This window comes from Eublepharis macularius, chromosome 3 (genome assembly GCF_028583425.1).
Source record: "Eublepharis macularius isolate TG4126 chromosome 3, MPM_Emac_v1.0, whole genome shotgun sequence".
Classification (NCBI taxonomy): domain Eukaryota; kingdom Metazoa; phylum Chordata; class Lepidosauria; order Squamata; family Eublepharidae; genus Eublepharis; species Eublepharis macularius.
Window position 1 is genome coordinate 87,344,287 of NC_072792.1, and position 27,666 is coordinate 87,371,952.

Below are 27,666 nucleotides of genomic sequence, written 5' to 3' on the forward strand. Positions count from 1 at the left end.
CAGTTAGGCATATGGAACTGTAATAATAGAAAGAAAATTATTTTGGTCTTTTAAAAGATTTTTATTGGGTGAGTAAAATTTAATATTACAAATTTTTGGATTAATACCCTCATTTCCATATCCCCCCACCCTTTCCCCTCCCCCCTTTATCTCAGACTTCCAACAGTTTTCCAACCCGCTGTCTAACTCTATTGCTTATATCTTTTTCTTTTCTTATTCATTCTAATATACTACTAAAATAGATATTATATGTTAAACTATAAAAAACCTAATATCAAATTAACAATTACAACATGTTTCTAACTTATCTCTTCTCCTCTTGTAAAGATCGCCCTCTCTTCCCTTCTGCCAAATTAATAGTTATCTAGCACCCACATTTCTCCCTTTACGTCCCACTTCTTTTCCAAATACTGTTTTAGTTTCCCCCAATCATTAAAGAATTCCTCTGAACTCTGTTCTCTCATCTTTCTTGTCATTTTGTCCATTTCTGCCATGTACAGCAATTTTTGTATCCAATTTTCAATAGATGGTACTTCTTTTGTCTTCCACTTCTGGGCGTATAAAATTCTCGCCGCTGTTGTCATGTAAAATAGTAATGTTCTATATTGCCTGGGAATCCCCTCCATATTCAAATTCAAGAACAGCAGTTCTGGGTTCTTATTTATTTGAATTTGTAAAATTGCAGTCATAGCTTCTGTAATATCTCCCCAGAACTGCTTTGCTACCTCACAGGTCCACCACGTATGATATAATGAACCTTCATGGTTTTTACATTTCCAGCACTTATCTGACATTTTGTTATTCCCATATGCTATTTTCTTCAGCATTAAGTACCATCTATATATCATCTTGTAAACATTTTCTTTAATATTAGTACAAGTCGATATCTTCAATGTATTTTTCCATAAGTGTTCCCATGCCTCCATTGTTATGTCTCTATTGCAGTTTATAGCCCACTTCACCATCTGGACTTTAACAGTTTCGTCTTCTGTATACCATTTTAAGAAGATCTTATAAACTTTAGAAATCTTTTTCTTGCCTTCTTGTAGTATACAGTCTTCCAATTCCAAATTTTTCCATTTAAATCCCAATTTTATACGATCCAAATCATACAAGTCTTTAATCTGCCTATATTGGAACCATCCATAATAAGATACTTCATCTTCTGTTTTAAGCTTAATCATATTCTGCTCCATTTTCAACACCTCTTTATATGACACACATTGTTCCCTATTATAAATTATCCTCAGGTCAATGGCTTCCATTGGCACCACCCACGTCGGGATACCTTCATCCAAATATTTTTTATATTTTTGCCAGACTGTGAAGAGACTTCGCCTAATATAATGATGCAGAAACATAGAGTCCGCTTTAATTTTATCGTACCATAAGTACGCATGCCAACCAAAAAATTTTTTATATCCTTCGAGAGTTAAGAGTTTAAGATTCTCTAATAACATCCATTCTTTAAGCCACACCAAACATATTGCTTCATGGTATAGTCTTATATTTGGTAATTGTAATCCCCCTCTTTCTTTGGCATCACAAAAGACTTTCATCTTCACTCGAGGCTTCTTCCCTGCCCATACAAAGTCCGATATTTTCTTTTGCCACTTGTCAAATTGCTTGTTGTCTCTTATTTTTGGTATTGTTTGCAGTAAAAACCTAATTCGTGGAAGTACATTCATTTTAATTACTGCTATTCTTCCTAGCCATGACAAATTCAACTTATTCCATTTGATTAAGTCTCTGTCAATTTGTTGCCACAGCTTTTCATAATTGTTCTTGAATAAGTCAATATTTTTAGCAGTAAGCTCTATTCCTAAATATTTTACTTTATGTGTTACCTCACAGTTGGTAATTTCCGTTAATTCTTGTTGTCTTTGTTTCACCATATTCTTACATAATATCTTAGATTTTCTTTTGTTAACATAAAATCCAGTCAAATCACCAAATTCTTTTATCTTATCCAACAATCTTGGCATATTTTGGATTGGATCCTCTACAATAACCATCACATCATCCGCAAAAGCTCTGACTTTGTATGTAAATCCCTTAATCTTCAAACCTCTTATGGCATCGTCTTCTCGTATCTGCATCAGTAAAATTTCCAATATCAAGACAAACAACAGTGGAGACAATGGGCAACCTTGCCTTGTACCCTTCCATATTTCCAGTCTCTTAGTTAATTCGTCATTTACTACGATTGCTGCACACTGGTCTTTATATATAGTTCTTACTGCTTGGATGAACTCTTTTCCCATCTGTAACTTCTCCATTGTGGCGAACATAAAATTCCAATTTAAATTGTCAAAAGCCTCCTCTGCATCCACAAAAAAGAAACCAACTTCCTTTTCACAGTGTCTGTCATAGTATTCTCTTGCATTTATTACAGTCCTTAGATTGTCTTTAATCTGTCTGTTTGGTAAAAATCCTGCTTGCTCTTCTGCAATAAATTCAGCCAGCCATTCCTTCAGCCTTTCCGCCAATATTTTCGCAAAAATCTTGTAGTCATTATTTAACAGTGATATAGGTTGATAATTTTTTACATTACACAGGTCCTTCTTTTGGAATCAGTGATATATTAACCTCATTCCAGGTTTCTGGAATCTTTTGTCCCTTTAAGATCCCATTCATCACTTTTTTCAGGAAAGGCACCACCTCTTTTGCCATTACTTTATAAAATTTAGCCGTTATTCCATCAGGTCCTGGTGCCTTCCTGACTGTATTGCATCCATAATTTCTGTTTCTCTTATTTCAGCATTTAGTTTTCGCTTCCACTTCTCAGATAGCTTTGGTAAGTCAATTTTGCTCAAATATTGATCAATACTATCCTCCTTTACCACTTTACTCTGATATAATTTGGCATAAAATTTATAAAATGCTCTACTTATGGCTGATTGACCCATTAACGTCTTATCTTCTTCTATAATCTTAGTTATCACTCTTTTTTCCCTCCTCTTCTTTAATTGCCAAGCTAAATATTTCCCCGGCTTGTTGGCACCCTCAAATGTTTTTTGTGTTAGTTTCTTCAATTCCCATTCCAATTCTTTGTTGTCCATTGCTTTTAATTGTTCTTGCAGAATCTTCATCTCCAGGTGTAGTTTCTTTCCCCCCCGTCTTTTCTTTAATTGAGTCTCTTTAATTTTTATCTTTTCCTGAATTTCTTTCCTTTTTTCTTCTTTTCTTTTTTTGTCTCTCGCGTTTAAGTCCATTAAGACACCTCTCATTACAGCTTTATACGTATCCCATACTTTATACGTTGGTACAGATTTATCCAAATTATATTGTATAAAAAATCTGGTTTCTTTCTGTAACAAATCTAGATTGCCCTCCTGTTGCAGTAAATCTTCGTTAATTCTCCATCTAAATTTTTTAATACATTTCCCAAATCTCCACATAACTGGATTGTGATCTGATCTTACTTTGGGCATAATTTCAACCTCTTTAGTCCATATTGCCAATTCCTTAGAGGCCCAGATCATATCAATTCTCGATAGCGACGAGTGCCTTGCTGAATAATAGGTAAATTGCTTGGCTTTGGAGTTATTTCTTCTCCACATATCCTCCAAATTTTCTTGTTTTTGTATTTCAAAAAAAGATTTTGGCAATAATCCCCATTTCTTTTGAGTCCCCTTTGTTTTGTCTTCCTGTAAGTTTACCACTCCATTAAAGTCCCCTGCCAGGATTATTTGTGAATAAGTCACTCCATCTAGTTGCTTCTGTAATTCTTTAAAAAAATTGTCAGTAGCTCCATTTGGTGCATAAATCCCTACTATTAGTGTCTTTTGGGAGTTCCAAATAATTTCCACCGCAAGATATCTGGCTTCAGAGTCACTAAATATCATTTTAGGTTGCAGTTCCTCCTTGATATATAACACAACTCCTCTTTTTTTCTGTTTTGCTGCGGCATCAAATTCTTTTTCTAATTTGTGATTTTTAAAGTACTTTTGATCTTGTTTTTTAACATGGGTCTCTTGTAAACAAATTATATTTCAACGTTGCTTGGATAGCCAATGAAAAATAGTTTTACGCTTGGAAGGTGAGTTAAGTCCGTTTACATTCCATGATATTACTTTACACTCCATAATCAAATTCTGAGTCTTTTAGGTAAATCTTTATCATTGTCCAACAAGAACATCTCCATCTCATTCCGCGATCTGATAGTTCTCCTAATTGCTTGAAATTCAAAACTCAGACCCTCTGGAATCTCCCATCTATATCTTATATTCAACTCTTTCAAAATCTGAGTCAGATCTCTATATTTTTTCCTTTCTATTAGGATTTTTTTAGGTAACTCCTTCATTATTCTCACCTTTTTTCCTTCCATTACCAGTGGGTTTTGAAATTGCTTGCTCACAATGTCTTCTTTCATTTTTTTGGTAGTAAACTGCACAATCATGTCTCTAGGCAGATTTTTTTGAGCTGCATATCTTGAATTAATTCTGTACGCCACGTCCACATGTCTTAAGATCTCTTCCATGGTTTTATTCAAGAATTTTGCTAATATTTCCGATATCTGTTCTTGGGCTACCTTCCCCTCCTGCTCCGGAACGCCACGAAATCTAAGTTGTCTCTCCATATATTTACATTCCATCACCGCCACTCTTTCATTCAAGCCTGTGGTTTCTGCTTTAAATGTAGTGGTTAGCTTCCCCGTCTTTTCTTCCACCTCATTAACTTTTTGCTGCGTCGTCTGTAGTTCCTTCTTGACCTCGTCGATACTCTTTCTTAACTCCGCCACTTCAGATTTAATTGTCTCCTTGAGATCCTTCATCATCTCTTGTATTACATCTTTTAGTTCTCTGTTGCCTTCAGCCACTTTCTTATCCAAATTATCAAATGACGACTGCCAGTCCTTTTTCGCCATCGTGGGGCTCGATTTGCTCCGCTCCCATGAGTCTGCTCTCTTTCGCAATTCTGTGGCTTAAATATTTAAGTTCCCAAATTAAATTTCTTGTTTTACTAGTATTTTGTTCAAAAGTTAGCGCTTTAACTGTCCAAAATGGCGGGCATCTTTTCTCTATGGTTTTAAATGGAAGCTTTGCCTTTACCCTTCTCCAAGATGGCCCACTTCCGGTTGCAATGAGGGCTTGCCCTTGCCCTCTTTCAAAATTGTGCACTTCCACTTCCGCCTTTTCCTTCATAGCCGCTCTAGCCTCGCATCTCGATGTTTATGACGCACTTCAAAAGAAAATTATTTTGGGATAGTAGGTTCAATGTTTAGCAGTTTGGATATTTAATGTCAAATGTGCGGTTAAAACTGCTCTAAAAACTAGAGTTCCTGGTCAAATTAACAGCTACCTCAAGGTATATATACAATGGGCCATACTGCACATTCTGTGCATGGAGCAGATCTTCAGGTTCATTTTTTTCTAAAGCATCACAATATTTGGGAAACTAACCATCCTCTATTAGTTAGTATTCAAACTCCTAAAACTGTAGGAGTTTGAATAATATGATATGAATATTAGAATGTGGGTTCAGTTCATCAATATCCTTCCCTTTTCAGCATGCAACTTCCTTTTGTATTAATTTTCTGCACCTTGATTTCTTCATTCCCATATCATAAACATTTACCTGCGTTAATGCCATGTTCCTTTCTCAAGATAATTTTTAGCTATCTAAAAATACCACATTGTAGTGCTGAGCAGTGAAGGGCAAAGTCCTTCCAATTGCTAGTAGTCCATCCCTCTCTCACACTGAAAGGACAGCTTATGAATATGGATATATCATAAGCCTTTTACGCCATGAGCTTCAAGCACCAGACATGCTGCCTGGCTAGGCAGGACAGTTCCCAACTCTGTCTGGAGATGGAAAATTACTGAAATGTGAGTCATGAGGCAGGACTAGCTATTAGCCCCACACCCCAGAGATGTGTAAAGATGTAAAGACAAAAAGGTCTTCCAGAAGTTCCTGTATTATTCACCCATACCTTGCCAATCTTCTCTACCTTTCTTTTCCCTAATCAGAGTTAATCAGGGACTTGATAATTCCTTCCATCCAACAATTGTGGATCATCAATCACCTTTCTTACCTTTAGTAACACCCAGGAAGATTTAATCAAACTGTCCTCATTTTATTGTCTTACCACCGGAGATAGCCATCAAGTCATTGTCTTTGGGAGCAAGACATCAGTTTTGCTCCAAGATACGATTTGCTCTATAATTGCAAAATCTTGCCATATGCACACTGTGTGTGTGTTCTGGACCCTTCTATGTACCAGACTATGTCTGAACCCTCTCTTCCCCCTTCCATGAGACACTGGCTGTCTTCGCTGCTACTTCCACGGACCTTCTTTTCTCCCAGAATTGGTAAAAATAGCCCTTCCCTGAATTTCTCTCCCTCTTCCTCACTGATTTCCTAGTTAGTTTGGTGTGTGTTGTATTTCATGCGATTGCTATCTCTTTTAATTAAAAAAACGTTCCTGTTGAACATCTGCCTGTTTTCCTGAGCATTCTCTAAGGGAACAATCCTGGTATACATTGATGGAGATCCTGTTAGTTACCCCCTCTCGCTGTGTCTCCATATATGCTAATTCCACCAACTCCCCATTTGGGTAACACTCTATCATCATGATTTGAAACGAGCTTGGTCTTCCCCACCTGTTTCAAAGAAGTCTTTAACAATGGGCTTTGGGGGAGTTATTTGAAATCATATTAAAATCTGGCCTATTCCAAATGCTTCTTTGGCAGTTGTGCACCATCTTTAGCAGTATTTCCTGAAAAGAATAGAGGGCTGCACCTCAGGTCTTCTTTACACTTAAAAGCCTTATCAAAAGGAAATGCTCAGCGCAAAGGTTTCTGGGAATTACAGTTGACCAGAGCTTCTGAATTCTTTCCTTCATAGGCATCACTAATGTACCGAAGTGCTCTTGCATTTCCTGGTTTACCATATGTATCACCAATCAGTCAGCTTCACCCACTACTTTGTGCACTCATATGCGTGCTCTCTCTCTCTGCTGCTGCTGCTGCTACTGCTGCAAAGCTAGTCTGTCCCATCCCATAGGCAGAGATCAATAGACTTTTAGAATCATCCCCCACACACACCTTTTTTTGTTTGTTTGTCAGTCAGCTTCACCCACTACTTTGTGCACTCATATGCGTGCTCTCTCTCTCTGCTGCTGCTGCTGCTACTGCTGCAAAGCTAGTCTGTCCCATCCCATAGGCAGAGATCAATAGACTTTTAGAATCATCCCCCACACACACCTTTTTTTGTTTTGAGCCACAATTGTGAAGAAAATTTTCTGGTGAACCTCCAACTCCAACTGTCACTCTACTTCCATGCTTACTCACACTCAACATCATTAGTGCTGAGGAATTTGAGATAATAACTAGTGATCATGAAACATGAGCATATAAACTCTGTCTCTCTTCCCTGGAGGCTGAAAATGTATGGTTTCTATTGCTTGCTATAAACAAGATCCAAAAAGTGATTGCTTGGAAACACTGCACAAATAAAATCATACAGTTCTTTATTTTGCTTTCATTCTAAAAGTGAGTGACTGAGGGCCATAGTTTTGTATTCTTCTGCTCCTCAAACTCAGTTATAAGTTCCTTTAAAGCTAACTGGATATCTTTAAGCAAGTCATGGTCCTTTGACAAGTTTCCCCCCACAAGATAGTTTTTAACTTGAACTGAGTTACTGATATACTGTTACCTGTCCTGGAAACTGGAGTTAGAGCAAGAAAAACACACACAATCTGTAACTCCTTTTTTATTGTATTGTGGAAAATTAAGGCCTGATGGCAATTACAGTTAGTCCTGCATCTTGAAACAAAAATTTGTGAAAGCTGATAAGCTTTTATTTGACATGGTCTGGTGACATTTGACTGGATTTTTAGGGGTTGGCTGTGTGGAGCAGCCTCTACTAACTTCTAATATTTATGCAATGTTTGTCTTTTGACAGAACAAGCAAGTGGACTATGTTGATGTTGGTGGAGCCTATATTGGACCTACTCAGAATCGAATTCTGCGACTGGCTAAAGAACTTGGCATAGAAACATACAAAGTAGATGTTCTCAAGAGGAGTATCTTACATATAAATGTAAGAATTTGATCATTGTATCTACCTTTTGGAATGTTCTTCATTGGAAAAACATTTTGTTGATGACTCAATGTGTAAGAATAATAGATCTTAAGTATCTTTCCTTTTCCTTTCTTTTTCCTTCAAGCTCCTTTGATCCACTTATCTTAAGCAGTGGATGAGTCTTTATTTCTTTAAGGAAAATATGGTGTAAAGATACTTGGCCAAAGCCAGCATGATCCTTGGATGGATACAAATCCACCAGCAAATAAGGAACTATTTTTATCTTTTGATACAGTATGAGGTAGTTTAGTTAAAATAAGAGCAATCCACCATTCACTGGAAAAGTCGTAATGAGGACATTCTAATATCATATGGGGCAAAGAGTTAACCTTTTTCAAGTCACATTGGCAAAGTCTATCCAAGTAAGGCATTTTACAGTATCTCCCATATAAAGCTGCTGAAGGAAAAACATTTAGACATGCGAGCATAAATGCTCTGCAATAGCTAGTAATTGTTAGGAGTTTAATGTAAGCTGAGATTGGAGATGGAAGGATGCCAAAGAACTGAGTGGAGCATACTGTCCAAGCTCATATAACTGAGCTAGAATATCTTTTATACGTTTCTTGATAATTAATAAAGATTCACTTTTCCCAAGTCTCAGTATATCATCCTTTACTAAACCGAGACTGAATAGTTTCTTGTCTATTTCTTACATCAAATGGGAATGACATTGATCTTAAATTGATTTAGCTTGTAAAGCAGACCATCCGTCTTTGTGGAGAAGAAGACCTTTAGCCTGTGTTTAAGCACATGCAGCCATGCTTTGACTTCAATACAGCCCTGACCCCGACCTAATATTAAAGCTATCCCACCTATACATTTTGGAGTTCCTGTGATGTATAATAGAAAATAGCTTAGTGGATAATCTAAGTTCTCATTTACTTGGAGAATCCATACTGAAACTCCATAAAGGACTTATGGAATGATTTTCATATTAAATATATGCAGACCTCCTGGGATATATTTGCTTCCCATGGGAAAAAAAGAAGCGTTCAATCAGTGATAATGAAGGTTTAGTTCTATTTGTTAAAAATTTAAAATGAGATTGCCAGTTGATTGGGGATCAAAGACCATCCTCAGGTATGGGAATTTAGAGACTTGTTCTAATTGAACACCGTCAATTCTCCAGACTGAGGCTTTGGAGAAGACCATAGCCTTTGATTTTGAATAGCTTATCTTGAGTTCTTCATGTTTACGCTGTTTTGAAAAGGAATTTAAAAGTTTTCTCAGCCCAGTGTGGGACATAAAAATGGCATCATCCACATAGAGGAGTAAAGTTAGTGCCTTTGTTGATAAATATGGAGGATGGGATTCTGCTGAGGAAAGGGCAGCTGCAAGGTCATTCAAATACAAATTAAAAAGTAAAGGTGATAAGAGACAATCTTAAATATGGATTTTAATGTATGGCTGGCTTAATGAATAAATTCTTATTTATGTTATCCATATTGTAATAATTAACTTTCACAGATCATGTGAATGAGCAGTGGAGTACTTCTGAGTGAAGGCAGTTTGTCTGAGGTTTCACACAATCCCAAATCAGTCCATTTTTAAAAAGAAGTACTCTTCTAAGCTCCTCCCAAATGCCTCCAATAGTCTGATATTACCCTATACAACACATTCATAGTATTTCCCCCCACAAACACAGTCAAGAGGGGAACACACAGCTGGCATCCTGCTGCAAGTCCCCATGGCAATCACATCATAAAGGCAGTGCTTTTTTTTCTTTAAAAGAAAAGTGCCTGTACTCATGATGTTCGCTGTATTGGGGATCCTATTTGGGAGGTTGGTGGCATAGAAACGTTTTAAATAAATAATTAAGAAATTAACAGTTTCCTCACTGCCTTATTTTCGTGATTGTGTCATGCCATTTCTGATCCCGCTTTCACGACGCAGCGTTCACATGCAAGGTCAAATATCTTGAATTTGTGTCTGCATTGTGCTTTCAGAAGTTCACATGCTGCAGAAAAAACACTATAGTGGGCAGTAGATGAGCTCGCATCACAGCTAACAAAAACACATTCACACCCATTTTTGTTTTTTTAAAAAACCTATATTCAGATTTGCACTATATCACTGTTTCAGTGTGTAAGCTTGAAGCCAGCTCATCATGGGGCTCCCCTTTCCTCTCCTCTCCTGCCACTGGTTAGCTTGGCAGCACTGTTTTTTGTTTCGCTCCCTTTACCCTCAGTGTCTGGGGAAGCCAGGCTTGCCCCCTAACTCCCTGTCGCCAAGTGCTGGAGGGTTGTCCGCAGTGATGGAGCTGTACAAATGCTGCCTGCCCCAAGCTGCTTCCCTCCCCCTGCCTGGTTTGCTTGCTATTTGATGGAGGGAGGTGAGAGGAAGGATCACCCTCTTTTCTTTATAATAAACACTATTTTGAAACAGTGGCAGGCTGGAGGGGGATAAATCTTAAGTGAGCAATTCTCCCCACCCTTTTTTAAGGAGAAACCTGATTAATCAAGGTAATTAAAACCAAGCTGTGAATAAAGCGTCCATTTTTTTGTACTACAAATTGTGAGTTCTACACTTGTCCTTTCCTTTATCTCCATTAAAATCACCAGAGATGTTTTTAAAAGGAGGGAGGGTGTGTGTGTTTTGAATCTAGCTGCTACCACTCTCCTTTCAGTTTCATTGCCTCTGTTCCAGGACCTAAATTGCTTTTAATGGGAAATGCAATCAGTTCCTTTTAAGCGAGAGATCACAATAGCGTAATTAACATATGTATTTTTTAAAAATGGTTGTGGGGGGAAACTTTTGTCAGGAGTCTGCAGAGGCTTGCAGGATTCCTGTTTGTGAGCAGGAGCAACTGTTCTATGGAAGCACAAACCGAGAAAGGAGGAGTGGCTGAGTGGGCATTCTCTGGAGAAGCGTTTCTAGGCATTCTCATGAATGCCAGAAATAGTACTAAAAATGCATTTCAAAGGAGAAAAAGCGGGAAATCTATGTTCTCAGAGAAAGTGCAACAATAATGGGAGGATGATGGGATTTGCACAGCTGGATTACGAGGATGTGTACTAATGTGAATAAAGTAACATAATAGTGATACTGTGCCACTAAAATAAGGACGTGGGGAAACAGTTCTTTATATTGTAAAAGGACCATTTTTTCAGTGGGGTTTAGTCCTAGGAAAGTGGGCAGCCTTAGGGGTCTCTGACCTATTGAGACTCATCTCTCGTCTCTGCTTCGGGTTCTTGGTTATCCCTAAGGTCCACTGTCTGATAAATTAAGGCCTCCCCTCCAACCTTGTATTTCCCAACTTTCAAATGCTTCTTTGAAGGGAACACACCTTCTAGAGTGGAGCAAATAGAAAATGAGGTTCAAATGAGATCCCCCTCCTGCCATTAAACTCAGTTGAAGTAACCATACACTCTCACGGTTCACCCTCATGAAACTTCACTCTCTGCAGGTTTCAGCCTTAATTTGGAGTTGTAGGACACTTTTACCACCATCACCTGATTTTGCAGGTCAGGAGCTGAGGTTCAAATGATTTCTTTCCCCTCCCAGTCAGACCTCCAGTTTCAGTTTCTTTTCTTTGGGGGATAGGGAAAACCACATTCTGTTGCAAGGGGGGAAGGGAAACTGAGGCTCAAACTGCTTCTCTCCTTACCAATCCCTTTCAAAGTCCACTTTTAACCATCCTCTTTCTTTGCGGGATCATCTTCCCCTCCATTTTCTCTCCTCCCTCCAATTTCAGCCTTCCTCCTTTTTCAGAGTACATTGCTCCTTACAAAGAGTGGTGCGTCCAAGCCAAGGTAGAGGTGATGGCAATCTTGTGGCCAGCCGTGGCACCAGGAGAGTCCTCTTTCCAGGACTTGGGGCCCATGGGCAGAGGTGACAAAGTGCATGGACCTGACATCTTCTCCAAGGAGGAGGAGGAGCTCTGGCAACAGCCCTAGCCCAACCAGTACTGGCCCTTCTGCTACTGCTTCCTGCACAGCAGCCTCACCTTCCTAGCTGTGCTCAACTTGCCCACTGCAGCCTATGCAATACAATCACATCTCAGAAGAGGTGCTGATATGTTGAAAAGCATGGGGAAAGTCCTTAGAAGATATAGTAGTTTGTCCTTAAGGTATGGCCTAATGTATATTTCAGTTCAATGCAGGTATGGGGTATCTGTGAGCTACAGCATGACAGCCTGCCTCATCTCTCTCTGGACTGAAACTACATCTGAAGTAGTGTTGAATGAATGTTACTTTCCCCATAGTTTTGCTGCACCAAATGTTGATTGTACAGCCGCTGAGAATTTCTATGACTTTGGTTTGCATGTGCAGTGCGCATGTTTGATATGATTTTACTTGTGTTAAATGTATTGAACACTTTTTGGAATCCAAGTAAAGACATACTTCTAACAGTTTTCACATGGTTTTGTTGCAGTTTGGCATCCAGACTGGAGCGGAGGTTAATTTACTGTCTCCACATGGCCTCTTCCTACTTTTGTATTTCCTCCCACTTTGCTGTGATATTTCCCAAGCTAGTTTGCTATGATTTTTTGGGACAGAGCACAGACAAAGCATGTTTGCATGCCATGCGTACGAGGTAGTGTGGATTTTTGCAGGTCCCACTGCTTTGGGGGACACATCCCAAGCCTTTTCCCGTCACCCTAGGCTGCCATTTCCCCCTGCCATTGGAAGGCTTGTGGGGAGGCTTTTTACAAGTCAATAATTCACTTATCGCTATAGCATTATAATGATCTATTACTAGCTTCTCTGAATTCCCAGCTTTTATTTATTTAAAGAATGCAAGTCTTTCTCGTAAGGTATAAAGGGAAAGGTGTATTTCTGCACCAAAAAGGTCTTGAGGCACATTTTTCAATGAAAGCTGGAAATTCAGAGGACCTGCTAGAATCATAGCAATAGAATATGTGAAGAAATCCCCCCAACCCCACCCTAGAGATCAAATTGATATTTCAGTAATTGGGTTTACACTGTATCTGTGTTATAAGAGCCCCTATGCATTTCTCTAGCTGGCAGAGAGGAAAAGTACAAGGAATGATTCATCCCTCCCTGAAACATCCATTACTTCAGCACTTACAAATGCAAATGGCTCTGGCCAAAGCAGGGGGGGTAGGGGGGAGAAAGTTTACCATCTCACACCTTGCTTGATTGTCTCATTGGGGATAGAAACTGCAAAACGTGGCTAGATAATTTTTCTTCCTTTTGATAAGGAAGGGTGTGAATAACCCCAGAGGGAGACAGACTGTCAGGGGTGCAAATTATACATTCTTGGAACGAGGGGAAGAAGCTCTCTTCCATCTTGCTGTTTTCTTTATATGGGCACAAGCCACGAAGGGCTAAAACTTTGCTTAGAATCTCTATCTTGTCCATATAGCGAGGGACAATGAAGAGACGTTCCAACTCTGAAAACTAAAGTAATGATGGACTTTTAAATGCTGAAACTTCAATAACTAGCAATCAATGCTAGTTAACCATAATTTAGGATAAGTACTAAGTGTAGGGTGAGAAAAGCATGTTTTCACCTTTTCTTTATTATCCTTGTGTGACGGATCCCCCAGCCTTATCTGGCTGACACCCTTCGATGCCACCCCTTGTGAATGATTCTGCTAGCTTAGGACGGTTCTGATTTGGGATCTCACAGCTCCTGTCACCACTTGTGAAGTATTCACTGGTCGTGGGACCCTTCTGACAGGGAATAGAAATAGGGACCACTTACACTCCGGCTCAGTAGGTGTGTTGTAGACCTCTTCTCATGAGGAAAGAACTCTGGCTGGAAGCGGGTTCACTCTCTGGACAGAATGGAATCCTCCTCAGCTCTCACAGACACAAACTGGAACTAGAATATCACTTCGTTGCACCAGCACCTCCTCAAACTCTGCCACTTAGTCTGACAGGCTGAGAGCTGGTTCTCCTCAGGGAGTATAAGATAGGCAGGAATTATCAAACCGGACTCAGATGGTTAACAGAACAAATTAACTTTACTGAAGCACATTTTATCTTCCTCCTGCACAGCCTTAAACGGTTAAACGTTCCAGATACCTCATTAACTAGTCCTCCTCAGAGAACTCTCTAAACACATCTGCCTTCTCTGGTTGCTAGCCCTCCGCTTCCTTTTCCAGAGTCTCCCTTAACTGCCAAAACTCCCAACTAACTATTCTAAATGGTCTTAACTGCTCTTCACTGCCGCTCTCTCTCATCATTCTATTCAGGACCTGTCACTCAAACAGGGCCTGTCCATCACACCTTGCTCAGTCTGATGTTTGATTGTTAAACTTACATATATTTCTTATATTTTGAAAGTGCTAAGCCTGATCTCTGTGAAAGCTCTATGCCTGTTCAGTTTTGCTTTCCAATGAGTGGTAAAGGGGAGGGGCAGCAGGTGAGTTCCTCATTCCTTGAGCACAATAGCTCAAAATGGCAAAGGAGCGCTACCTGGAATGCCTGAAATGAGTCCATTCCTTCACAGTGTTATTAACACTATGTCCATTTCTGATTTTTTTAAAAAAAGCCAGAAAAGGCTTCCAGCAATGGAGAGCAAATGGCAGTTGCAGGGGGCTGAAGCAAGGAAAGTGTGAGGACAACAGCTGTTGAAGATGCTCTGTTGCTGCTGCAAAGGCCTCTGCGTTTGCAGCCACAGTGAAAGCTACCTAGTGAATTGTCACTGTTTGGAAGCATCCTCAGTCTTCAGGCTCTTGCCTGGTGGCAGGTTTTGCTGAACTGCAGAGCTCACAAGCTCATGTGAATGATTCATGGGTTTCTTCCACCTGACTGCTTTGATCTGCCTTGGCACCCACTTTATCTTGTTTTCTATTTGTCCTGTTTCTGTTTTCTCCCCAGTTTTGCTGTGATCTTTCCCAAATCTAGTTTGGTGTAGTCCTTTTAATAATAACATTTGATTTATATACTGCCCATTCAGGACAACTTAACACCCATTCAGAGCAGTTTATAAGTTACCCTACCACAAATTTTGTTAGTTTTATAGGTGCTACCAGACTCCAGCTCTTTTCTGCTGCTACAGACAGATCAACATGGCTACCCATCTTGTCTAGCCCAGTTTAATTAATAACCGCTTTGGATAAAAGTGTACATTAGAGTCCCAACACCAACCTTCCTTGTCACTTAAAATGCTAATTCACCAAAATGTTAGTTTAATAAGGTGTGCCTACCGAAACCTGTTGTGCAAGTTCTTTGTTCATTTTCTTAATATTTCTAGCATGTCCCTGGGTGGGGAACAACACAAATTGCCCTTTTTGTCTTTTACAATGGCAGGGGCTTGTCTCCTTATGTAAATGTATTAATGAATTTCTGAATACAAGTTTAGTAACCATTTTGAATGTGTTGGAAAAGCCTGTGTACTGTAAGGTTTAAGTTGTGTGTAGAGTTGCCAGGTCCCCATGTACTCCTGGCAGGAGGTAGGGGCCCCAGCACCTACCTTCTGGGTTGCTCAGTCAGGCATGTGCAAATCACTTCTGGGAAGTGACATCATTGCACAGCCCGTGGCCACCCTGGGAGCGCTCCCACACTCCACGAGGGGCCTGAATTGGGTTGAATTCAGCCCAGATCGGGCCTGAATTGGCCTGGAAAAGGCTGCTGCGGTGTGGGGGAGCACTTCCCCACCCGGCAGCAGCCTGATCTGGGCTGTATCAGGCCCAAATTAGGCAGAATCAGGCCCAAAATAGCCCGGATTGGGCCCGAATCAGCCTGGAACAGGCCACTACTGTGCAGGGGAAGCACTCCCCTGCACCGCAGCAGCTCAGTCTGGGCTGATTCAGGCCCGATCCATTCTGGGCTTGTGGGAGCACACCATGCTACCTGGGAGAGCACCCATGAGGCCCGTTCCTCTCCCACCAGCCAGATAAACAGGGGTGGAGGGTGGGAGCGGGGGATTCCCTGCCCCCAATGGGGCACTGGCAACCCCAGTTTTGTGTATTTAGAAGTTGAAAAAGTGCACGGTGTATGCAACACCATGCACTGTGCACTGAGAGAGCCAGTTTGGTGTGGTGGTTAAGTGCACGGGACTCTAATCTGGAGAGCCAGGTTTGATTCCCCACTCCTCCGCTTGAAGCCAGCTGGGTGACCTTGGGTCAGCCACAGCTTCTAGGAGCTCTCTCAGCCCCACCCACCTCACAGGGTGTTTTGTTGTGGGGATAATAATGACATAATTTGTAAACCACTCTGAGTGGGCATTAAGTTGTCCTGAAGGGCAGTATATAAATCAAATATTATTATTATTATTAACTGAAATCTGGTTGGACCCACAACCCCTTGTGTAGTCTCTCGTGCAAACAGAATTACATTTTAGATTCTGTTTTCACTCCTGAATCATTTCTTCAGTATCAAATGACACCCCTTTTTGACACTGAGCAGCATTTCAGGTCAGGAAAACAGCATGGGATTAAACCTGCCATCACTATGCCATGGCCCAGATCCAAACCACCCCTCTTTCCTAGGTACTGTTTGTCAGGGCTTGCAGCTGCCGCCACTGGGCAGGGCACTGGGCAGTCTGCTCCTGACGTCAAAGGGGGGGCCAGGGATTCTGCAGGACCCTGCTCTGTGGAAGGAGGTGCAGTATACATCACCCAGACTCCCTCTCAATCCACTCGCTGGCCTGCTCAACCTGTGCCACTCACCCTCTTTGGTCTCTGCCATCTCCTCCTTCTTCATCCACTCTCCTCCTTGCCTTTGCTCTTGCACTGCTCTGCTCTCACTCCATGCCATCACTCCTTACTCACACCCACCACCCCAGAGTTCTTCCCAGCCAGCTTTTATAGGGCCTTCTCTCAGCACCCTGCCCTCCTTGCAGGTCCTGCCTGCCAGGCCACACCCCTCCTTGGCCTCCCAGCATTGGCCTGGGCTGTATCGAGCTGGGGTAGCTGGCTGGGCTGCCTGGATCAGCAACAGCTGCGTTATGTTGGCTGGCTGCCAGGCCTCTCTGGCTGAGCTGATTACTGAAGGTAGGCCCAGCTGTGGCCCCTTGGCTGGCTGCCCAGCTCTTCCCACAGAATGCCTTCAGTAGCTCCACCTGGAGGAGCTTGGTTGTGAGCATCTCCTGAGCTAGGCTGCTGTCTTCAAGCTGAGGTGGAGGCTGGGGCATGGCTCTGAGCTGCTGTGGCTAAGAGCTCTGTTTGGGCTGCTGCTGGGCCCCTATTCCCCCTGCCTTGGCCCTTTTCCTCTGGCCTGCTTAGCTCCCTCTCCTCCCCCTGGAGGGTGGGACTAGCTGGTCTCTCCCTGCTCCCTCCAGCCCTCTGAGGCTTTGGCCTTTTGCCCCTTCCCCCTGGAGTAGGCAGGTCCTGGACCTGGTTGCTGGCTGGGGCGGCAGGGCTGCTGCCTCCTGGTTGCCTCCCACTGTTCCCTCCTGGCAAGTCTGGGGGCTGGGACTCAGACCCCAGACACTGTTTACCAATTAAAGGTGCTTGCCAGATGCATTCACAGATTTCTGGCATCTCATCATATTTGGCCTTCAGCCTGATTTGAAATACCTGACGTTGATCCCTTTGGAGCTGTATAAACATTTTTAACTTATATCTGTCCTAATTGTTGAGTAGCCTTTAACCTTATTCTAAATGTCATTTGGCAGGTTCTTTCCCTGCATCCTTAACTCTTTACTTAAAGGAATTGTTTTTTTAAAAATGGGAATAATCTAGTTTTGTGCTACCCTGCCCCTTCCCTGAGTCCCCTTTCAATCAGCGCACTGCTTATGGTTCACTTGCTGGTTCTCACAACAGTAGCTTCTACAAGAACAGCAAGAACAATCTCTCTTTAGAAAATAGTATCTCCTTCCAAAATAGATTTTGATTATAAAGACCATATGACTTTATATGCTTCATAGAAACTCCTGCATTCTGTAGGCATTTTCAGACAAGTCTGTGGTAGCTTTTAGGGTAGACTTAGGCCATCCCAGTCAAGAGACCTCAGGCTTTTAGTATTAAATATAATATGAACATATAGGATGGAAATATAAATCCAGATCCACACTCCACTCAGTCAAGCCCCAAGAAAAAATCAAATGCCTCGATCAAATCCCAAAAATAATTCCAAAGAGGCATGCCCCAGGAGCATTTTTGCACATGATAGCCAAAACACCTTTTAGCCTCTCTATTTATGTGTGGAAAGAGGAAGAGAACCATTTTGAAATCAAATGTACATTATATACTGTGCAAGTAATACCTGTCTGCAGGACCTTCTCCACGTGTTACTTCCAGCAGCAGATATCCTTTAGGAGATGGTTGCCTTGGCAATGGCACCAAGATTGTGGAATTATCTCTCTATAGGAACCTGTCATGAACATTTTCTAATGGCATTTAATTGCTGGGACGGGGGAACTATTTTTGCATTTGGACATTTGTGCTCCTTAAGTGAGGATTCCAAATGTTTCTTACATAAAAGGCATCAGTGATTTGGGGGCTATCCACTAATTCTTTTGTGAAGAGCTGACTGAGATCTCATTTGCAGTCAAGTGAATTCCCAAGAGTACAGACTTGACTGCTAACTGAGTTAGAAAAAAGGTCATTCTAGACAGCTACACCAGACAGTAACTCCAAACTCTACAAATATATGAAGCTCTCTTCTACTGCGTCAGGTCAGTCAAGATCTGTACTGCTGCTAAAACATTTTTTAAAAAATCTGCACAGACAATCAAAAGCCCTGCTGGGCAAAAGCCCCATCCAGTCCCACCTGATTTTTAAAAACACCTTGTAGATGCCAGGAAAGATGTCAGCAGGTGCCATGGCATCCATGGGCACCACATTGGGAACCCTTGGCCTACCAGGTGGACAGTAGTTACAACAAGAAACCCTTTGTTCCAAACATCAGCAATGCATTTTGAACTGCAAATGCAAGGGTGGTAGCAGAAGTTTTGCCTAGTTTGGCAGAATTGTTAAGTTTCTGGGGTGGGGGTGGGGAATCACTTTCAGGTTTTGAGATTCTTGAACTATTTAAGATTAGCACTGTCTGCCTCTGTGTTTATTCCTATATTCCATGTTTCTCACCGTTGTCACTGCTGGAGTCTGGTAAGAGTTGGTGGACTCAGGGCAGCAATCAGCTGTAAAGTTTATATTTAAAGATTTTACTAAATTCGTAGTAGCCTTTTACCATTTTTCAGTCAACGGATACAAATAGCACAACTACTATAATGTGGACAAGCCACAAAATTCTTTGAATTAAAAATGATTTTTTAAATTCCTCCTATCAGAGAGATTTGATTAAACACAAATACCATAAATGTTTTATGTTTGTCTGTTTCAGGGGAAATCCTATCCATTTCTGGGTGCCTTTCCTTCACTATGGAATCCTTTAGTATACCTGGATTTTAACAACTTTTGGAGGACCATGGATGAAATGGGGAGAGAGGTATGCTAGGAGTCATTAATGTAAGAACATGTTCATACTCTTATGAAAAGTTATGTACCTGGGCACACATCATATATTCACATTTTTTAAAAAAAAATTCACATGGAAAAATATTGTCTTTATTTAATCAGCTATAAGAACCAAATAAGAAGCAGAAAGTAAACATCTGATCATTAATAACTGAAATCTACTGTAATATATATCAGGCTATTACATCTGTACCATCTGTCAGGATTAAGTTCCACTGTGCTGCATGGACTTCTTGAAAATCATTCTTGGCCTATGTTTTCCTTAGGTGAAAGCATATAGTACTATGTGCTAATTAAATATAAGTAGTTGAAATTAGCTTTGCCTCCCATCCATCATAATCTAGGTTCAGTCTCTTTGTTCAGAAGTCATACACAGTAGTAGTAGTAGTAGTAGTCGACTAAATTTTGTACTGTATGCTACATAATATATGTTCCCAAAGAATTTAGTTAGAATTATTTGCCATTACAATCATTGGGTTGTGATTTTGGCTACAAAGAGAAACACAGAGAGAGAGAGACATGCAAAAACATACTCTTTCTCTCGTTTCTCTTACATACACTCAGAACTGATCATTAAGGTTCAGGAATGTTCTTGTTCAATGAAGAGGTAGCTAAACAGAAGCAGCAGTAGAAAGAGTAAAATTGACAAGACTAGCCATGGACAACCTCAATAGTATTCTGATCATCCAAATTGGGTAGGTTTGTGCTGCTGCTGTGTGTGTGTGCGCGCACGCACACATGCACACTAAATTCAGGTGTGGAAAAAACTGGAGAATGGGAAAAATGGAATAAGTGAGTTGGTAATCATCCATGTTCTGGATACTCAGAACTGAGTGAATGGCAACATATTTGTTCTTTGTCTTTAGATTCCTGCTGAAGCACCCTGGGATGCCCCAAGTGCTGAAGAATGGGACAGAATGTCCATGAAAGAACTCATTGACAAAATTTGCTGGACAAAGTAGATTTATTTACTTTGAAATTATATCTTACTGTGACATTTGTTTTTTTAGCCTGTTGCATGGTACTGTTGCATGGTCTCATCATGATTCCTTTTCTCTCAAGTGGGAGTAACCAATCACACATGCATAATGGGCTGGACTCAAAGTTACAGCAACATTTATTTATTCATTTTATTTTTAACCCACCCTCCCCACAAGCGGGCTCAGGGAGAGGTACAACATTGGTTAAAATACAACCTAAAATCGATTTAAAAAAAGATAAAATACTGTGCCCCTTTTGGGGCAACCAGCGGGAGTGAACTCTCCATACCCCTTGTAGAGGGAGACCGGTGGAAGGCTTGGCAATGATGGGCTAAAAATTAGCCTCCACCATATGCCTGGTGGAACATCTCTGTCTTACAGGCCCGCCTAAATGATACAGGATCCTGGCGGGCCCGAGTGTCCTCAGACAGAGTTCCACCAGGTTTGGGCCAGGACCAAAAAGGCCCTGGCCCTGGTAGAGGCCAGCCGAGCCTCCTTAGGGCCAGGGACCACCAGTAGATGTTTTCCAACATGAGATGGAAACAATTTTTCATCAGATTCCCCTTTCCTAGAAGTGCTGCTGCTTTGGAGGACTTGATAGAATAGCAGGCCATATGACAAGGGTGTAGCTAGGGGGATGGCAGGAATTGTCCTCCCCCTTCCTCCTGCAACTGGTGTAAAGTTGTGCAAATGAAGGTTACTGTGAGCTAGTTTGGTGTAGTGGTTAAGAGCACTGGGACTCTAATCTGGAGAACTGGGTTTGATTCCCTACTCCTCCGCTTAAAGCCAGCTGGTTGACCTTGGGTCAGTCACAGCTTCTAGGAGCTCAGTCAGCCCCACCTACCTCATAGGGTGATTGTTGTGGAGATGATAATAACATACTTTGTAAACCACTCTGAGTGGGTGTCATTATTATTATTTGTAATAGTAGTAGTAGTAGTAGTAGTAGTAGTAGTAGTAGTAGTAGTAGTAGTAGTAGTAACAGGAAGATGATCTAACCAATTCTGTCTCCTTACGGCTGCCCTCATGCTATGTGGCATCCTGTTTTGGAGTGGCCCCCACTCTCAGCACTAGCATTGGAAGGGTGGAACAGGTTGCAGGAGGAAGGTGCTTCTGTTCTGTTGTGATTCTGACATAAATTTACATCCACATTCAAAATCATAGTCTCAAAGAATTATAAATGCTTGGGAAGAGAAAGCAGAATGTGTAAAACAGGTTTGACAAATTTGATGTGCTTCTAATCAGTGAAATGAGCTTTTCTAAACCTCAAGAGAAAATGGCTTGGGTATGAAGGAACAATATAGAAAGTCCAATCCAGTGCCCTAGAGGCTCTTCAGTATACATGAAGCTGTCTTAACATAGAGTGATTTCCTACTCACTCCATAGTGATGTAATTATAACATTATATTTTCCCTTTTCAGGGCTGTTGCCACTACAAAACTGCTTTCTTATAAGTAATATATGGATGTTCAATAGCATGTTAATAATGTGATTTCTTATGAACCTACACCTTCTTTGGGACTATTGACACTGTCATGAGAAGTACCTGCACGAGCCAAGATTATCACTATGATGTGGAACTTTCATGTGGTACTGTGTGAGAGAGGATTACAGACGTGGGTTGACAGGGGCAACAAAATTAGAAATATAATATATGAGTTAGGCATGAGAGACAACTCAGTGGATGCCTTACATGCATAAAGCTGTTCTAGATATTGAAATTAGTTAGTCCATGTAATTATTTTCTGTTTTAAGATTGCCTTGGATCTTTATTACAGCTCCATTACAGCTTCATAAACTTTTACCTCAGGAGGTCTCTGGTCACAATCAACACTGCTTTTTTCTCTTCCCCCACACTGCTTCAGGTGTTCTCTACTTTACTTCAAGAACATCTTTCTTTTGGGAATTAAATCCCATTGCTAACACCACCTGCGGCATTTAGCCCTGTTTGTGTAACCGGTATATTGCAGCCTCCCTGACTCCCTCAGTGTTCCCAAAAAGTTTTTTCTGCCACAAAAGGCTTTTGTCTTAGATCTGTTGGCTGTTGCTGTGCAGCTATAACAGTTTATCCAGTATTCCAGGCTTGTTGTCTATCAATAAAAGGTGGAAGGGGCAGGGCCCTTTCCAGGGCTGTTTGGGCCTTTGAGAGAGAACTCATTGGGCCTGGCCCAGAATCAAACACTAGAGAACTTGATACCACATGACTTCCATGACTCACCCAGACCTAGTTGCTTCAGACAGTTCAACAGCATCTGCCTCCCCAAAGCCAGTGTAGTGTAATGGTTGGACTTTCAGAGTAGGATCTGGGAGACCCAGGTTAGTATCACCACTCTGCTGTAGAAGCTCACTGGGGGAATTTGAGCCAGAAGCTCACTGGGTGAATTTGGGAGGTTTTTTAAAGTATGAATTTGATTTTTTTAAAGATCAGTTACATCACCCACTCCCATCTCTATTAAAATAATAACTGAACTTAATACAAAACAAAATGGTAAAGTCCACTCTCATCATCTCTTAGCTTGAAATTATCACAATATGTTGCTTTGTATCTAGAGATGGGCACGAACAGAAAAAAACCCGAACATGATGTTCATTGTTCATTGCCATCCATGAACAGGGACTCATAAACAACCATGAACATGGCCCTGTTCACGAACATGTTCATGGTTGGCTGTTCGTGGGGGGCAGCAGGCTCTCCTCCAGCCATCATCCAAGTTTGGTCAAGATCCCCACTGCACCACTCCCAGAAACCTGACCTAAGCAGGCAAGAGGAAAGGTACCAATAATAAATACTATCTTGGCTCCAGAGCTTGGCAGCAGCCCTGAAACTTGAAGTGGTAGATCCCTACAGCACCACTCCCAGAAACTTTTCTTGAGCAGGCAGCAGGAAAGGTACCAATAATAAATAATAGCTTGACCCAGAGCCTGGCAGCAGCCCTAGAACTTGAAGCGGTAGATCCCTATCCCACCACACACAAAGAAAATTCAAGCTCCGATGCACTCTATCAAAATGCCAACAGCAACTGTCTCTCCCTGTCCACTATCTGCAAAGCCAGAGCTGGGAGCCCCCCTCCCCCCTGGTCTTTGCTCCCTTGAAACAAATTTGGAGCTCCATACTTGAAAGGAAGACCTGCCTATCAAGTTAAATTGGGCTTAGATTGGGGTTTCCAGGGCAACAGCAAGAGTTCAGACAGAGTTCAGACAATCCCTGCCTAAGTTGCCAAAGGAATTGATTTCAGGTTCCAAACTTTCTGGCTTGACAAACAGCAACGAATGAGGCTTGCAACGACCACCTGTTCATTTAGAATGGGGCCTCACGAACAGCAGATTGGGCTGTTCATGGCTTTTTTTTTGTTCGTATTGCTGTTCGTGCCCATCTCTATTTGTATCCTATGAGATCCTTAAACAGAGTAGAGCTCATGGAGTGGAACTTCCATCTCATCTGAGACTAGCATCACAAGCTGCAGTGTACCCCCACCCCAAACTGTTCTTGGGATCAGAGACTCTCAACAGAGACAAAAACAGGGATTTGCAGTGAGAGAAGTAAACCAGCAGCACTCACCTCTCTGTTGTTGGAAGTACCTTCTGTTGCCAGAAACAGACTATGAGATGCAAAGTCACTGCATGAAAGCTGCTTTTTTGTATAAAAGAGCAAGCCAGGACAAATATGTGTCTGTCTTGAGATCAGACATTATCAGTATGATGCAAAATGTCATATATTATGGTGGTATTTGGATTGTCAGTCAAACTGAGTACATTTAATTTCCATTTCATGATGAAATATTTTTCTGCCCAACAACTACCAGCCCTTGTTTCTGAATTTATATTCTTTTAAGTAAACTCATGTGTATAAAGATAGACAGAAATCTTTGATTTCATGTTTGCTTGCCTATCTAGTGTTACCAGACCCCCAGAGCCCAAACCGGGGGACTGGGGTTTTGGGGGGGGTGTCCCTCAGAAGTACTTATCTTACGTGGCATTCCCAAGCACTTCCTGGCATGACAAGGAAGTGAAGGCCCCTGCATGGGACTGATTTAATAAAAATTGGCCCCTGGGATCATTCCCATTCTCCTGGGCCCATTCTCCATGCTTTTCCTCCCAACCGCCAAATGAGTCACAGTGGCAGGCAGAGCCTGGGACTGAGGGATCCCCTGTCCCCACCAGGGGAATGGGTTTCCTATCCCTATCAGATTCAAAGCCTGTAGTACAAATAGGTGTATGGGCAGCATGTCTCTTTAGTACTCTCTCTAGAGTAAAAGACTATAGTCACAAACCAATATACTAGAGTCAGAGTAATCTGTACTGGGATTAATGAACCATTGACCTGACTCAGTATGAAATACCTCACTCAGTCCTTAAATATGTTACGTTTCACTTGCATGCTATTGAATCCCCAGTCAATCCTTTGTAAAGGCAAAAAGTGTAAAAACAAAATCCCTGTCCAACAAAATAATAAAATCCATGGAAACAGAAGGTGACATCTGATTTGCAGTACCATTTAGCAGGGCTGAAAGTGCAAGTAGTAAACATACGACATTTAAGGGTCACAGAAGCATCTGCTTTCTGTTATCATGGTAAAGGCTGCTTTCTGTCTGCTCCTCCTGAGATTAATACAACATGACTCCATTATAAAGGAAATGCTCCGGCTAGAGCTCAGTGTACATTCCAGTTTGTAAGTGCATCTTTTTCTTCAATGGATGGGTTGGCAGTGGGCAAAAAAAAAGATCATATACTGTATGCCTACAGGAAAATGTGCAGTATGAAAATTAAAACTAGAATGTTTAGGAACACAAATTCTGTTGACATCAGTAATGGTTTACATTGTTTTAGTTCCCACGTTTATTTAGCAATAGTCTTATTAATGTCTTGCTTTCAAATGAGGCCCCTCTTGTACATTATAGGAAATGGTGAACACAAACTATTAAGGATGCAATCCAGTACATATTTACAAGGGAGTTAATCCTTTGGAACACATTGGGACTTCTGAGGAAACATGCACAGGACTGAGATTTTAGTGCTTATGAATGCACTGGTAGTCTTTCTTAAATCCCTGTGATTTCAATGGGATAGTTGTGCTTGATTTTCTCTTGATTGTTTCTAAAACTACTCTATGAAACTGTCTTGCAGTGCCATTTTTTCCATCTGCCAGAATTGTGTCAAAATCACAAGAAATATATTGTGTGCATCACAAAGCAAAGAGGAAAAAAGTTGTAAAAGTTCAACAATTAATTCCATTCCCACAGATATAATTCGTGAAACTATTGGTATTAGATGCGATACTTGAAACTAAACAAGATCTGCAGGACTTGAAACTCTTTCTTTACTGGCTTACTGGCTTGGAATCATGGAAGGAGGGCCAAAGACAGTGTTTTTTGATACCCAGAAAGGTTCCTTATATTGTTTTTCTCAGTTTTCATTTTTTTTTTAAAAAACGTGAGAGACAGGATCAAGCAGACCCATGGCAAGCAATAAATAAAAATACTCTATAAAGTACAGCAAAGTGAATCAGTATCCCTCAAACTGTGTTGTCTGCCTTTGAATTATATGCAGAGCTACCAGGAATTTTGCTCTTCTCTTTGTGAACGTCAATGTCACTTCTGAACGGAAAGTGCGAACCTTTAAGGGAAGGACACCTCCTCAACAATGAGAGAGATTTTTCAGGAGGCAGTGAAAAGCCTTTTAACTACTGAAATGATTACCTTAATGAGGCTTTTTTTTCAAAGTGGGAAGGAAAAACGTACTACTAAATATATCACTTCTAGCAAATAAAATTTGATTAATTAAGGTTAAAGAATGTTGAATTTATGATATCCCAGTTGCTTTTTAGATTTGCAATCTAGAGAGAAGGCCCAAAATATACCAGGGAAGGCTGAGGCTGGGGTTGCCAGCTCCGCCAGGGCTCAAAGTGGGGGATAGGTTGGGGGCCAATTTTCACCAAATTGGCCCCTGGCATGTCCCTGCCAGAGGTTTTAGACAATATATTTCTACTGGAATTATTGTGCAATCCTAAACAGTTACACTTTTAAAGTCCATTATAGCCAATAAACTTAGAAGGGTGTAACTCTGCTTAGGACTGCACTATTAGCAGCATCTGGACATAGAAGTGCTATAACCGGAACTGGTTAATGGTATTGAAAATTAGTAGGCAAAGGGGCAAATGTCAGTTCTCTTATTGTACAATCAAATTATCTTTGTTAATTAAGAGAAAATATTCTTCATGCGGTTCTGATTTTTAGTCTCCTAAGTAAATAAGACTCACTGGAAGAGACAATAATGCTAGGAAAGATGGAAGGCAATAGGAAAAGAAGACTCAAAATGAGATGGCTTGACTTAATAAAAGAAGCCACAGCCTCCAGTTTGCAGGATCTGAACAAGGCAATGAGGTTGTTTTTGGAGGTTGTTAATCCATAGGGTCGCCATACGTCGGAAGGGACTTGATGGCACATAACACATAGAAGTAAATAAATAAAAATACTCTATAAAGTACAGCAAAATGAATCAGACCCCTCAAATTGTGTTGTCTGCCTTTGAATTATATGCAGAGCTACAAGGAATTTTGCTCTTCTCTTTGTGAACGTCAATGTCACTTCTGAACCACATGAGGTCTCTGCTCTCTGGTTTCTGTGGTATGTCAAGCAATGTGGAGGAACTACCAGGATCTTTTCTGTAAGCAACGGTGGACAGGTACATGAAGTTAATACACAATTCCTTCCCTTTTAGAGGTCATAAAGAATTAATGTGTCATTTTACTTCTGTAATTCATGAAGAATTTATATCAGTGAAGCCAGATTGTGCAAGAAGCCAATGTGATTTTGCTATCCAAATAGAAGACCAAGTGTTTTGTGGGGCCCGTTAGTCTCCTTTTGAAATGATGGCGATTTTACTCTTCTCCTTACAACTGTTTTTTTTTTCTCAGTAGTTTCTGCTGTGCTGTAATAATGGCCCAATTTGGTTTCCATGGTTACTGGGCACTTACTCTGTTTTAAATAGTACTTCAAGTGTATGCACCACCAGCATCACAAGCTTAGTAGGCATGTAAAGCAACTACTATTTATTGGGTGACAGAATCAAAAGGGAAGGTTCTTCAATCAATGTAGAATTACAAAATAATATTCCATAGAATATGAAAACCATGAAGAGAAACCTTCAGAGAACACACCACAGAATCCATTAAAAGATATTCATACTTTATATCTTGGAAATGCTCTGCTTCTGCTTTTCTGTTGCTTGTATGAGTTGTGACTTTTCTGATGGTCTGTAAAAAGAATG

General features: G+C 41.0%; 1 protein-coding gene across 1 annotated transcript in view; it reads left to right on the plus strand.

The window, feature by feature from the left end:
• MAOA (monoamine oxidase A) overlaps positions 1 to 27,666 on the plus strand; it is a 78,309-nt gene that overhangs the window by 24,150 nt on the left and 26,493 nt on the right. The window contains exons 3-6 of the mRNA XM_054973515.1: positions 7,909 to 8,046; positions 19,287 to 19,391; positions 20,287 to 20,378; positions 26,940 to 27,081. Coding sequence (XP_054829490.1) covers positions 7,909 to 8,046; positions 19,287 to 19,391; positions 20,287 to 20,378; positions 26,940 to 27,081 — 477 coding nt within the window. The remainder of the gene's footprint in view (positions 1 to 7,908; positions 8,047 to 19,286; positions 19,392 to 20,286; positions 20,379 to 26,939; positions 27,082 to 27,666) is intronic.